General features: G+C 39.0%; 2 protein-coding genes across 2 annotated transcripts; both read left to right on the top strand.

The window, feature by feature from the left end:
* Positions 1–5,295: 5,295 nt before the first annotated feature.
* LOC123975088 (acidic mammalian chitinase-like) lies at positions 5,296–9,281 on the top strand. Its single transcript, XM_046056242.1, has 10 exons — positions 5,296–5,317; positions 5,433–5,637; positions 6,801–6,857; positions 6,982–7,147; positions 7,289–7,413; positions 7,505–7,628; positions 7,715–7,897; positions 8,017–8,133; positions 8,748–8,880; positions 8,992–9,281. Exons 1-10 carry the CDS (start codon positions 5,302–5,304, stop codon positions 9,279–9,281), a joined length of 1,416 nt encoding a protein of 471 aa, XP_045912198.1. The 5' UTR covers positions 5,296–5,301.
* A 915-nt stretch (positions 9,282–10,196) lies between these two features.
* Positions 10,197–13,812, top strand: LOC123975754 (acidic mammalian chitinase-like). Its single transcript, XM_046057485.1, has 12 exons — positions 10,197–10,269; positions 10,597–10,684; positions 10,763–10,789; positions 10,928–11,132; positions 11,211–11,267; positions 11,359–11,524; positions 11,596–11,720; positions 11,852–11,975; positions 12,736–12,918; positions 13,016–13,132; positions 13,223–13,355; positions 13,460–13,812. The coding sequence occupies exons 2-12, from the start codon at positions 10,630–10,632 to the stop codon at positions 13,732–13,734; spliced, it is 1,467 nt and encodes a 488-aa protein (XP_045913441.1). The 5' UTR covers positions 10,197–10,269; positions 10,597–10,629; the 3' UTR covers positions 13,735–13,812.
* Positions 13,813–14,849: the final 1,037 nt, after the last annotated feature.

The following is a 14,849-nucleotide window of genomic DNA, read 5'->3' as shown; positions in this document are numbered from 1 at the left end:
GAAGCAGTGCACAGTATGGGAAATGTGTTTTTTGAACATTAAAGCATGTGAACATTTTCTAGTAGAGACCCTAAATATAAGTATGAACCTGAAAGTAAGTATTCTACGGCACCTTTAACTGCTTGCTTGTGTTGGAACCACCAAATAGTGCACTTCTTTTTCTTAAGAGTAAAGTTCAACACTCTTTGAAATGTGCTTATTTGCTTTCTTGAGTTGAGAAGGCCAATACCACTCTAATGATTGTACACTAATTATGAAGCAACCACCTGCAGCCAGCAAACCTAGCTTAGCATAATGACTGGAAACAGCCGTCCTGGTTCTGTCCCAAGATAACTGAAAGATTTTCCTTCTGATTTCTGCTGCCTATGTACTTTGAATAGACTGGCTACTGCAGTTGGGTTAAAGTTACTCAACCTAAGAATCTATTATTGTGTGTGGCGCAGCCTGGTTGCTAACTGCTCTTTTGTTTGCTTTCATCGCCTGTTTACAAACATTTCATCAACAACATGGCTGTGTTTAAGAACTGAAATCTGCTTAACGTTAGGAAGGCAACATTCACGAGCTGGAGAATAAAATCTGGGAAAAGGAAAAGCTGATTGAGTTTTTACCTGTTGTGTTAACCCAGTCTAAGCATATGTCCCATATTCAGGCTTTTGCAGGCCACAATCTCTGCCTCTGCTGCAACTCACCATCGACTGGTGCTGGAGCCAGCATCAGGCTTAATACCCAAGTGGGGATCCCGGTGACTGTGGAGGAGTCTGTCTGGTGAGTGTGACACTGATTTGATGGTGTCAAGCTGAGCTGAGTGCTCTCACCCCATCAGCATTGGCTGCTGAGTGGGATCCAGACCCAAAGCCACAGTTCTTACCTACCCACCCATAGGACCATTCTCTGGACACCACCTTCCTGGTCCAAAGTGGTTCACAGCAGGAGCTGCTTAGGGGCTGCAACATAACACCCTCATCTGGAGCTGTAGAAACCATTACATGATTCAGCCTAAGGAGGCTCAGGCCCACCCATTAGATGCTACATTGGCCTCTCGTTTACTGGACCTGGATGTGGCACCCTCTGAGTGGCCGAGCGACATCCCTCCAACGCTTTATGTTGCTCAGAAGTTTTGCCAGCCAGCACAGGAAAACAGCGCATTCAACCCCTGCAGTGGTCAAGTCTTCCTCCTCGTCCCGCTGCAGGTTGCTGAAAGAGGTTGGAGAAGCTCTAGAAGTCTCACCCATCTGGAGACAGAAGAGAAAAAGGATGCCGCCCCCTTGTTTTATCAGTCCCTGGATACATCCATCCATCCACAGTCATGAATGCGGCACACACTATGGATCCTGAACATGCTCTGTTTTGTCCTGAGAGAGCTCAGCCTGCATCCGCTTTTCTCCCCCTCAACTCCTGATTGTCAGTGATTCCATAACTAGGACTGTGCATTTCATTAATGCAGTTACACACTATTTCCCTGGTGCCTCTGCTTCTTAAAAGAGTTCCAGGTTTTATTGCCATTACTCCCATCCTCTATTAAAACAGTCCTATGTGGGAACAAATGACAGTTCTTCAACAGCCTGAGTTGACCAAATGGCATTTTAACCCATCTTGTTAATCTTTTTAATCTCAATTACTGGCTTTAGTCGGCTTGAAGGGCTCACAATGTGTATTTTATTGAAAATTTAAATCTGTTCTGGGACAGACTTTTTAAGAGAGATGGACCTATTATAGGGGAGGCCTATAAAAGGTCCATCTCTCAACACCCTGAATAGACTGATGTTACAGACAGGGCCACCCCTCCAGTGTCTGTCCTGCTGGGCGCAGACCTGCGCCCTTGGCTAGGGCCTCTACTGTTGCTAGCAGTGAGTCTGCGCCCCAATGCTCGCCAAAGTCCTTCATACTGAGGGATTTATTCACCTCTAAAGGCTTGGATTTCCTGTTTCTAAGCGACTTGGCAGAGGAGCATGGAATACAACCTGCTAATCAAACTTTCTTAATTTGAACTGCAGATGACCAAAGTAGGTTGTTCAAACCTTTTTAATGGCATTTTAATTTACCAACTCACTTGTTTAAATAGTCATTTTATTTCTGAATTCAGTGATTTCTGAAGCTTTTGACCCAAGCTCAACTCACAGACTTTGAATCGCGTTCCTAGTAAGTGATGGTTTAGGGCTATCCCACTCTAAAGTGGGATACATGCCGTTGAGAGCTATGTGTTCAATGCCAACAGCCTGGTGAATCTCTCAACTCCTCTTTGGATTGGTGGTAGGGGGCCACTGATAAAAACCTCTGCATTCAGAGAGCTCACTGTCTTCAACCGATTATTAAAGTCCTCTTTTAATACTTCAGACTGTGGCTTCACAACATCAGTGGACCCTATGTGCAGTATGATGTTTTTCACAGTAGGAAGTTCAGCCACGATATGCAGAATTCTTTCTGCCAAGTCAGACACTGTATCCTTAGGAAAGCAGAGTATTTTGGTGCTCTTACATCTTTTACAGCAGAATCACCCACAATCAGAGTTTGAGGCCCAGTCGTTAGCTTTCCCTGTAGCCTTTTACTTTCTGATTTACTCTCAGTCCTTACCCTTCTGTGTGAGGATGGGGTGTTATCCAGGTCATCAGACGGAGATCCAGTGGTGAAAATCTGTTCTCCTGTTGCACACTCAGTTGTTTGGGAGGCCTGTTGCTAACTCTCCCTTTTTCAACTGTCCACAGCTGTGTCCTACTAGGAACAGGGGTTGAAGAGGCACTCTGCCTGGATGATAATGTAGGCCAGCCAGTCACATCACAAATCTCAGGGCGCTGGGTTCTCCCTGTGTCCTCCCATTTCCTAGGGAAATTATTTACTCTTAGGCTTTGCACTAAGCGAGTTCCAGGGAGGACTACCACTTTTAGATTTATTACCCAGCACACAGGCCTTCTGCTTCTTGGTAGTCTTGTTGGTGCTAATTAGCCATGTGTTAGCATACTCTTGTCCACTTTCTTGGTTCCATAGTGAAGTAGTGCCATTCCCACATAGCCCATTCACTTCCACATTTACTTCTTACCTGTGGATCTTGGTTTCCAGCACTGCAATTTTCTGTAGAAGTTTGTGGAAGTTGTCCATGGAGAAGGGTGGCATCTTGTTGCTAATTAGCATTAGCTACAACTCCAGTCACTGCAGTACAGGCTAGTGCTATTGATAGGCTGCACTCGCATAGCACTTAGATCATAAAAGTGTTTAAAGTATGGAAATAGCCTACTTTATCTGAATAGATGACAGTCCCAGTTATTTAAAAGTATCCAAGAGCCACTGCTCATAATTTCTAGCAGAATAAAAACAAGAATACCTGCAGAGGCAGGAGCAAGCAGCAAAGCATCTGCACTGTAAGAAAGCAGGAAGCAGGCCAATGACACATTTGTGAGTGTTGATAGTTGTACTGTCAAACCTTATTTTTTTTCACAAAGGTAACTCCATTCATAATTAACATACAGATGTGAGTGGTATCAGTGTTCTCACATAACGAAGAAAGAAAGTGAATTTATATTACCCTAAATGTCAAACTGTTCCTTATTTCTGTTGCATCAATTGGTCTTTCAAACAACAAAAGCAAAATCAAAAAAAAAAAAAAAATCCATCATTCTAAACTCTGAACTATTTGTTGCCACACAAGATCCAGTAACTCCAGTTATGTCATCAAGGTATCATAAATGGGGGATATCTCATCTAATAACCTCTCTAGTCTATCAGGTCTCTGATATGATACTGTAGACTCTGATATCGTTGGACTTAACACTATAATGACTTTTTATTATTTCACCCTTCTGATTACATAAAGAAAAGACAAAATCATAGCTTCAAAGTCAAAGTATATATTAACATAAAAGGCTTTTCTTTTGTTTAGTTTGTTCAAAACATGCTAGAAAATAGTCTTTCCAAATAGGATGCTCTTAGACTTGTTTCACAAGGATCATCCAAGATATGCATCAATATTAAGAAGCTTTGCACTCTATCAACATTTATTCAGCTTATTTAGGTCTTGTACACAGGTGTAATGCCGTAAATTGTATTCCTGAAAGTGAAAATGACAGGTCTGGTTGAGAAAATATAAACTGTATTTTAGAGTGAATACAATTAGTTCATTAATTTAAAAGAAATCTAGTTAAAATGCTTAACATTTTCTTGTTCCAGTGTCTCAAATGTGAGCAATTGCAACATGGCATATATGATAGCAAACTGAATATCTTTTTTGGACTGTTCATCTGACAAAACAACCAATTTGAAGATGTTCCCTTGGGCTGTGAAAAATTATGATTCTCATAATTGTTTGACATTTCATGGATGAACCAACTGATTAATTGAAAAAATACTTGATAATTTAAATAATTGTTAGTCATAGCCCTACTGTATTTGATGTTTTAAATGGATGTCGAAATGTCTTAAAAAGGTCAACAGTGACATCTTATCTGCATTGATTGGCCAGCTGTTCTGATCTGAATTACTTTTTATAGGCAAGTTTACATAGTCTCAAGTGCTCTGATCCAGATTTATCTGGAAATAAAAACATATATCATCACCAGTCGTCTTCTGACAGCTCATTACAGTCTAAAGTGACCAGTTTCACAGTGACAATTATTCTCTCCTGAAGCATCATTACAGGTTCACCAGGAATGCAGCCTTTGTACCTTTCTTATCTAGGTCTATAAAAACGACTCCCAAGTGGATCATACGCAAATCCAGCCCAACACCTGGGAAGAGGTAAGTGATCAGCACACAGAGGATTTAGGAGCCTACATTTTACAGGAACAAATGTTGTATTATGAACAGCATTACTAAAATGGGTGGCACGGATAGAAGTGTGGCCTCACCGCAAGAAGGTCGTGGGTTCAAACCCCGGTCGTCCTGGCCTTTCTGTGTGGAGTTTGCATGTTTTCCCTATGTCCGTGTGGGTTTCCCTCACCACCAAAAACATGTTAGGTTCTCCAATCAGTTCCATTGACCAGACATTGCCTCACACAGGCTGCCTGCTGCTCCCTTGAGGGATGGGTTAAATGCAGAGAATGAATTTCACTGTGTGTATGTGACAATAAAGTATCTTCTTCTTCTAGTAAAGTCAGTAGAATTGATTGCAATTTACAAACTATAATGCAATCCTATAAAGATTCAAGACACAACTATTTTTATTGTTCCAGGTCTCTCAGCTGAAACAACATGGCTCGACTATCAATCTTGGCTGGCAAGTTATATTCTTTCAGTTGTTAATTCATTCAGAGGTAGGGGTCTATCACTAAAACTGAAATTAAATGTAATTTTTTTTTAGGATTGTCCCTTTTGATGTGTCTTCAGATGGGTATGCCTTCATTATTTAACTTATTAAAATTATATGTAATTAGCTTCTTTGCCCCCTATGACCTAGAATAGAAACTTATACTATAATACTATAATCATGTCTCCCCTCTCAAAAGTGTCTTCTACCAAACTGGTGTGCTACTTCACCAACTGGTCCCAGTATAGACCAGGTGTTGGCAAATATCTGCCTGCCAATGTGGATCCCAAACTCTGCACACACCTGATCTACGCATTTTCAATAATTAGCCCTTCTAATGAGCTGGCACCCTATGAGTGGAATGATGATGTTCTCTACAAATCCTTCAATGAACTCAAGAATAGGTGAGTTGTTCCTGCCTGCAAAATCAGTCTATCTGGAGTCAAAACCACTGTTATTTTACAACAACTAATCACATCAGCAGTCGAGATTTTTGAATATTTTAGTGTGATTATTGATTATTGATCCAAGGAGATTTGATTCAATTACCTGCAGTGGAATCTAATCTAACTACATTTTGTTTTGTGAAAACCATATATCGTCATAAGGTCAGTATTTCATGAGCTGAGAAACAGCCAGGTTTTCAGCTTTTGGCAATGCAATTTTCATATTATCCAATACATTTTAAATAGTGCATTCAGCTTAAGAACTAGAAAAAAATTGTCAAATGACAAGAACAATCCTTCTTTTTTAAATCTTTTTTTTTTATAATACTCAATATAATTTATAATACTAATACTAATTACTATTGGTGCATCATTCTAGAGTAAACCAGCCCTGGATTTCACTGCATGTACTGAAAATAAGAGTATGTGACAAATACATTTTTGAATCTCGAATCTACTGCACTATAGGCTACATTTCAGAGGCAAATATAATATACTTTTCACTCCACTATTCTTATTTTTATACTTACTAGTTACTTTGTAGATTGTCATTTTACATACAGAAGCTATGCTGAACTTAAAAATTTTCATTGTAATAAATTATATTATTATTATATTATATTATATTATATTATTATATTACTGATAATACTTCAGTCTTTTTACTTCAGCAAGATTTTGTAATTTATATTTATAATTGTGTTCAACACTCTGACGGGCGTAGACTCTCAATCTCAAAGTCGAAGCTTTGCAGCCGTGCACAAAAACCCATGATTCAGTCCACTATAGGCAGGACTTGACGATTCTGATTTGACAATGTAAATCCTTAGTCAGGGACAGCCCTAATATCCAGCATTCATTTATACAATAATTTAATGTTGTATAGGCTCATGATTAAAACTCAAAAACTGTATGTAAGTTTATCATTCAATAAATACATGAAGTGGAAAAACGAAAGAAAAAGACAGTGCTCTCAAGAAGATTTTGAAATAATGAAGTATTCTTGTATTCTTTTTTCTGACATTGTGGGATTGTTACATTTATAGTAGCTGTAAAGGATCTAGATTCTTCCTATACTAATTAATTGTAAATCTACATGTTTTTGCACATTTCTTGCACAGAAACCCCCGGCTGAAGACTCTGTTGGCTGTTGGTGGGTGGAACTTTGGAACTACACAGTGAGTTATCTTGCCTTCAGTAGCAATAAATCAAGAGGCTATTGTCTTATATTATCTCGTATAATAATGAAAATATCATCAGCAGTGCATTTGTTGTTTTAGTTGTTTTACATGTTTTTTACAGATTTACTATCATGACTTCATCCCCTGCCAACCGCCAGAGATTTATCCAGTCTTCTATCAAATTCTTAAGACTGCATGGCTTTGATGGGCTGGACCTGGACTGGGAGTATCCTGGAGCACGAGGAAGCCCACTAGAGGACAAGAAGAGGTTCACAGTGCTCTGCCAGGTCAGTTTTAAAATCTACACCTCCCCTGTCTGCAGCATTGACAGAATCTTAAATGATTCCACACCAACACAGCATCTGGATTTGACACATAACAGCAATGTGTCTAAATAGTCTCTACACACGATTTCCCTCTTGCATTAGGAATTACTTGCTGCCTTTGAAAAAGAAGCTGCTGAGACCAAAAAAACACGACTGCTGCTAACAGCTGCAGTGGCTGCTGGGAAAGGAAACATTGACAATGGATATGAGATTGCTGAAATCTTAAAGTGAGTTCCTGTGACAGGGAGTAATTTAGCTTTAAAGTTGAAAAACAATTATTTTAATTTGTCAGTGCTTGTGTCACACAATGTCTAACAGGTTCCTAGATTTTATAAATGTCATGGCCTATGACTTCCACGGAGCATGGGACCCTTTCACTGGTCACAACAGCCCTCTGTACCGCAGCTCTTTTGATCAGGGTGACAACATCTACTACAATGTGGTGAGTAAAATCCTCAACAAAATTCAGTTATCATCCTAAATACCCAAGAAGCTGAATACCTAACATGTCTTTGTTTTTAATATCGGGACTTTGCTATGAAATACTGGAGAGACCAAGGAGCTCCTGTTGAAAAGCTCATAGTTGGTTTTGCCACGTATGGGCGCACATTTCGCACATCAGCAGGAGCTAACGGAGTTGGAGCATCTGCCAGTGGACCAGCCTCTGCTGGGCCTTACACACGTGAAGCTGGGTTTTGGTCCTACTATGAGGTCAGTTAAGATTCAATAAGATCACTTGAGACACAAATTAATACAAGCCCAACATAGAAAGTTGTTTCACACTAAACATGTTGAGAATGTTCAAGTATCATTTTCTTCCATTTCTACAGATTTGCACTTTCCTCCAAGGCGGCACTGTCCACTGGATTGATGAGCAAATGGTGCCCTATGCCATTAAAGGAAATGAGTGGGTTGGGTTTGATAACAGGCAGAGCTTTGAAATCAAGGTAATAAATAATATATTACCATTCACATCTATGACTATAGAGATAATATAAACAAGATAAAAGTAGTGTATCACTATCACTACTTGCTATCAGTATCTTAGTTTAGATTAAGCAGCAAGAGGTGGTACAAATATCACCTCAGGTCTGAAATCTTTTTTTGGCACATGTGGAAATCCAAACCAGGTGCACAAATCAAATAAACATCAAAGACAGAGGAGAGAATATGGTCTAATTCGTACAGTATAGTGCCACAAACTTTATATATCTGTTAGAACAGAAATAATGTGATTTGGTTGTACTCTATATTACCACTGCTGCATATGTTGCATATATCAAAGAATTTTGATCCTCATAGTTGTTTGCAGTTTGTGACACATGGTACAATACATGGTAATAATATTGTTACACATAAATGGAGAAAATCATTTTCTGGAGTGTAGGAAAAACTTACAGGTGCTGAATCAAAAACAAAATGAAGGCAAAGGTTAGACTGTACTGATAGCTCCCAGTAAATTTAATTTCAATCTAACAGCAATCTGCATCAGAATAAACATAAAACATCACAGATCAGTGATGGTCTTTGTATTAAAACAACAAAACTTCCTCTCCCATAGGCACAGTATTTGAAAGATCACAAATTTGGAGGAGCCTTCATCTGGTCTCTAGATCTGGATGATTTTGACGGACAGTTCTGTGGACAGGGAAAGAATCCCCTCATTAGTTACCTGCGCACTCTCCTGGACTCAGGTAAACAGAAATTAGACTTCAACACTGCAAAGCATATACAAACTTTCATTATCTCCATCTAACAAGTGAAATATTCCTTCTCTTTAATCTGAATATTCTTTATCTTGCTAGATCTTCTACCGCCTCCTCCTGTAACCACACATCCACCAGTGATCACTACGAATCATCCCGGCCCAAACTACACCACGACTGCTGCCACTGCTACTACAACTACCACTACCACAACATCCACCACACCTGTTTCTGGAAGTGATTTCTGTAGTGGGAAGAATGATGGCCTCTACAGAAATGACATGGAAGGCAACTCCTTTTATCAATGCTTCCACGGACACACATACCTCCAGACATGTCCAATTAATCTTGTTTTCAGTGACAGATGCAAGTGCTGCGACTGGCCTTAAATAAACATCTACTTCATTTATTTTTAAAATGTTTTGTATAATGTCAATAGTTTCATTTGTAATGTTTAATCAAATGAATAAAAAAGTCTAATTGACATTTTTATTTTTACATGATTCTTACATGAAACACAAAATTGTGAATTCACAAAAATAATACTGCACAACACAACACTTAACTTATGTTACGGCGTGGTGATGGATGAGGCACATGCCTTTGGTGTGAGAGACCCGCGTTCAAATCAACACTAATGTGTCCCTGAGCAAGACACGTCACCCCTAGTTGCTCCAGAGGCGTGCAACCTCTGACATACGTATATAGCAATTATAAGTCGCTTTGGATAAAAGCATCAGCTAAATGAATAAATGTAATGTACTTATGTACAACAGATTAAGGATTCTTTTCTAATAATTGTTCTCCAAGTCTTGAGGAAAACAATATTTTGTTAACAAAAAAACATAAATATGCTTTCTACTATGCTATTCATTGAGACACATTATAGGATTTTATACGCTGTCCAGATTGATGTTGAAAGAGGATTCATTTAGCAGGACACTGACCCTGAACATACATTGAAGCTATGCCAGGTCTGTCTGAAGTCCAAAGAAGCACAAGAAGTGCTAACATTTCCCAGTCATCTGACCTCAATGCCACTAAACCTCTCTGGGAATATTAGAAAAAGGAAAACATAACATTTATACAACTGTAACATAAGAAAACATCTGGTGTTAAGATGTTTGTCATTTTGCCTTGCAATGACACTTCTGTTCTTCCCCCTCAGTGCGTGTGGTGTGTGCATGTGTGCATATGTAATGGTAAACAGCTGGGTACCTGGGACTGGGCCATTCAAGATGATTGCTGCCTCAGCATTGGTCCAATGGATGACAACAGCCTTTTTAACCCCCAGCTGATAGCAATCTGCCTCTTCACTCTGCCGTTACTAGCCATGGGCCAGCTTCTTGCTTTGTGTTTTGTTTTGTAAAATCTTTTGTAAGTAAGAAAGTGTAAACTTGATGATAATCATAGTGCCAAATATTGATAAGTTATTAGTGACGGAATGGGTTTTAAGCAACAGACTGTTTAGCTTACAAAGGGTCACTCACCACTTGTTATGTAGTCTAAAGAGACCCTTGGTTTTCTGCATGTGTCCAGAAAGATTTCTTAAAATAGAACATATTGAGTTAAGTTTTCTTTGTGAGATCAAATGTGTTACCAGCTGACATGCTTAGCTGAAGCAACAGCTCAGTTTCCTAACCTTTAGGTCAGACAACTTGTTCCTGGTTAATGATTATTATGGTTTGTGTATTCTTTCATCAGCAAAAGAAAACTATTCAGTGCTCTATTTGTGACATGGCCAGAAGTCATCCAAGCGCAACCACCATGACTAAGCTAATTCTATTTGCAGGTAAGGCACAATGAAAGGCATGAAATGGATTTCTTCTTTCTGGCTAAACTAATAATTAACAAAACTGTAACTTTCAAGGTCTCTATCTTTCCTTTGGCAGTTTGGGTGAGTTCATGAGTTATAATTACTACTGAACATTATTAGTAAAAATTAGAACTGCTTTCAAACAAAGTCTAAATTATTAAATGTCTAGAATGATTATCCCTCAAAGATGAATGAGAACTATTTATGTTCCATGTTTAGTCTCCTCTTCCAGACTGGTGTGTTATTTCACTAACTGGTCCCAATACCGGCCTGGCAATGGGAAGTTTATGCCACTAAATATTGATCCAAACCTGTGTACCCACCTGATCTATGCCTTTTCTGGTATTAATGAGGCAAATGAGTTGGTCACCATAGAATGGAACGATGATGAACTCTACAAATCCTTTAATGGACTCAAACAGAGGTCAGTCCAGAATTTTCTAGTATTGTCTCTTGTAAAATGTTATAAATCATAGCTGGCAACTAACTTCTTGTTCCACAGGAATCCAAATTTAAAAACCCTGCTAGCAGTCGGTGGCTGGAACTTTGGAACACAAAAGTGAGATATTTAACACAAATCAATGAAGATCAATGTCATGTATGTATGTCGTCTTGAGACCATCTTTCTTTCCCCAAAATGCTTCGCAAAGATTCACCACAATGGTGTCAACTCAAGCCAAAAGAAATACATTTATCCAATCTTCTATCAAACTACTGAGAAAATACAGTTTTGATGGACTAGACCTAGATTGGGAATACCCCGCTGCTAGAGGAAGTCCTCTGGAGGACAAGCAGAGATTCACAGCGTTATGCAAGGTGAGATCAGAATTATTGTTGTGGCGTCCAACTGATTAACGTGAACCATAAAATTACTTTCCCATGTACAGGAACTCCTAGAGGCCTATGAGGCTGAAGGAACTGCAACCGGTCAGTCCAGACTAATGATCTCTGCTGCTGTGGCTGCTGGGAAAGGAACCATTGATGCTGGTTTTGAAATTGCAGAGATGGCAAAGTACACCAATGTTATTCCCAACATTATCCCTATTAGCTGTCATAAAAGTCATTAAAGAATTTCCCCTCGGATCAATAGTGTTTCTGATAATGTTTTGATGAACTTCTTACATCTAACATGCATTTTATCAGGTATCTGGACTTTATCAATGTGATGACTTATGACTTTCATGGCACCTGGGAGAGTGTGACAGGACATCACAGCCCCTTATACAAGGGATCGCAGGACACCGGGGACCATGTTTACTTAAATACTGTGAGTATAGGGATTCCTTTTTAGCTGCATCATCTAATGCCAACTCAGTCGTTCTGTGATTTGTCACTAGCATTTCTGTTTTCATCCACCAGTTCCAACACTGGAAATTTAAAATATTGCAAAAATATTCTACACTTGGTTGAGGTGGAAATGTGTTAGTTTCATGGCATATTAATGACTCATTAACCATATGACCTAAACACCTGAAGTTATGGGCCACTGGAGATGGAAAAATAGTGGCCGACAAACCTCAGATCTGAGTCGCAATGAGGATAACGTAACATTCCTCAAATTAATACATGTCATATTCAGGTTTTTGATATTGTTTTCCATATTTGAGGTTTGACAGGCATTCTCAATTATGTCATCTTTCACAGCCTCTTTCTGCAATGGTTTAATGGCACTCAATTGGGGAATTATCACCACAAACCATTTATATCCTAATTTGCCTACTTGATGCTATAAAAACGGGGGGGGTTCCCGTCCTGGTGGTTGGGCAAGACCTCCAATACCATGGCTCTAATCCTGATCACTACTTCGCAGGCTCTATATGCAGTCACCAGCATAAGATGGCAGCCCTTGTATTCAGGATAGTTTGGCTTCAATTTTGTACAGTGGGGGGGAAGTGGAGAAGGGTTGTCCAACTGTATATACGGTCTATGATAACTCACATTAATTAGGATTTTCTTTTGCTGATTCTAGAACATCAGTTAAAATTTTTATGTAAACATGACTTATTTATCTCTTATTCATATTTCAGGACTTTGCCATGAGGTATTGGCGGGACAAGGGAACACCTGTAGAAAAGCTAAATATGGGCTTTGCTACATACGGGAGAACATTTCATCTATCTACTCCATCCAGTGAGGTTGGCGCACCAGCCGGTGGTGGTGGTGCTGCTGGTGGTTTTACAAGGGAGGTTGGCTTCTGGTCATATTATGAGGTGAAACTGGCAACAATTCATTTAATTTGACTCTCTAACTATTTGAAACTGAAATTAAGTCATCACACACAGCTTTAATTATCTGATTTCTTTTCAGATTTGCACTTTTCTTCAAGGGGCCAGTGTCCACTTGATTGATGAACAGAAAGTTCCATATGCCATCAAACAAAATGAGTGGGTTGGATATGACAACAAAGAAAGTTTTGAGACTAAGGTAGTAATGTGTTTCTACGTTCTTCTGACAGATGCCATGTGCCAAGTTAAATGCCGTGTTAAACAACATACAAGTGTTGCTTTTATTCAGGTCCGTTATCTAAAAGACAACAGATTTGGAGGAGCTTTTGTCTGGGCTCTGGATCTGGATGACTTTAAGGGACAGTTCTGTGGACAGGGAAACTACCCCCTCATCAGGTATCTCTCCTCTCTTTTAGCTTCGGGTAAGTAGAAAATATATTGCTAGTTAACAATTTCTTTCATAATCCACAGCATTAATTTATTTACATTTTTTAACTTTGACTGTACATATTTACTATTTCTACAGATCTTCCTCCCCTTCCCACTACAGAAACGATTCCAAATCCAGTGACCCTGTCTACGAACAAAGATCCAACTCCTACCACACCTAGTTTCAGACCTACAATCCATACTTCATCCAAAAGCCCAGACAACTTCTGTGCAACAAAAACTGGCGGGGTTTATGCCAACCCCGACGACCCAGGTTCCTTTTACAATTGTGCCAATGGCATTACCTGGATCCAAAACTGCTCTGCTAACTTGGTCTTTCGAGAGAGCTGCAAATGCTGTGACTGGCCCTAAAAGCTTTCACATTTTTACATTCCATGAGTTCCTGTATCTCTAGTTATGAATACAGCACAAGTTATTGTCATAATTTCATGAGTGTTTTTGTGTTAAGTTCATCTAACAAGGGAATTTGTGTGTTTTTTTTTTTTTTTTTTTTGTTTTTTTTTTGCAAGTGATATTGGTTACCTTTAAAATTGCCTGTTAGCGGTTTTTCCTAAACTTCTACTTAAACCTTAACTAATGTATTAAACACAGTGGTAATCTTTATAAAAGCATCCCTTGTTTATTTAAAAGGGACAGTGCACATTAATGAACATCAATGATGGCAACATGCCGTATTTAGTCAGAAGGCTATTTTTCATCTGTAGTCCCAGTCAGTACAAGTCAATATAAAATAAACATAACAATAGAGTACACCACAATATACAAAACAGTCATTGTTACAGTATACAGGACATGAATAATGATCAGCTTCTTTCTAATATACTGTTACACTAATGGTCTAAAATAGATACCATTATAAAAAGGTTAACAAACTTCATCTGAAGCCTGAACTATCACATTTCACATCTGAGACCTGATCTGACATGTTGAAATGTGACCTACAGTGGGTACGGAAAGTATTCAGACCCCTTTAAATTTTTCACTCTTCGTTTCATTGCAGCCATTTTCCAAAAATCGAAAAAGTTCATTTTATTTCTCAGTAATGTACACTCAGCACCCCATCTTGACAGAAATAAACAGAAATGTAGAAATTTTTGCAAATTTATTAAAAAAGAAAAACTGAAATATCACATGGTCATAAGTATTCAGACCCTTTGCCGTGACACTCATATTTAACTCAGGTGCTGTCTATTTCTTCTGATCATCCTTGAGATGGTTCTACACCTTCATTTGAGTCCAGCTGTGTTTGATTATACTGATTGGACTTGATTAGGAAAGCCACACACCTGTCTATATAAGACCTTACAGCTCACAGTGCATGTCAGAGCAAATGAGAATCATGAGGTCAAAGGAACTGCCTGAAGAGCTCAGAGACAGAATTGTGGCAAGGCACAGATCTGGCCAAGGTTACAAAAAAATTTCTGCTGCACTTAAGGTTCCTAAGAGCACAGTGGCCTCCATAATCC

This window comes from Micropterus dolomieu, linkage group LG08 (assembly GCF_021292245.1).
Source record: "Micropterus dolomieu isolate WLL.071019.BEF.003 ecotype Adirondacks linkage group LG08, ASM2129224v1, whole genome shotgun sequence".
NCBI lineage: Eukaryota > Metazoa > Chordata > Actinopteri > Centrarchiformes > Centrarchidae > Micropterus > Micropterus dolomieu.
Note: the sequence above shows the minus strand (reverse complement) of the source record. Positions and strands in the feature narration are given on the sequence as shown.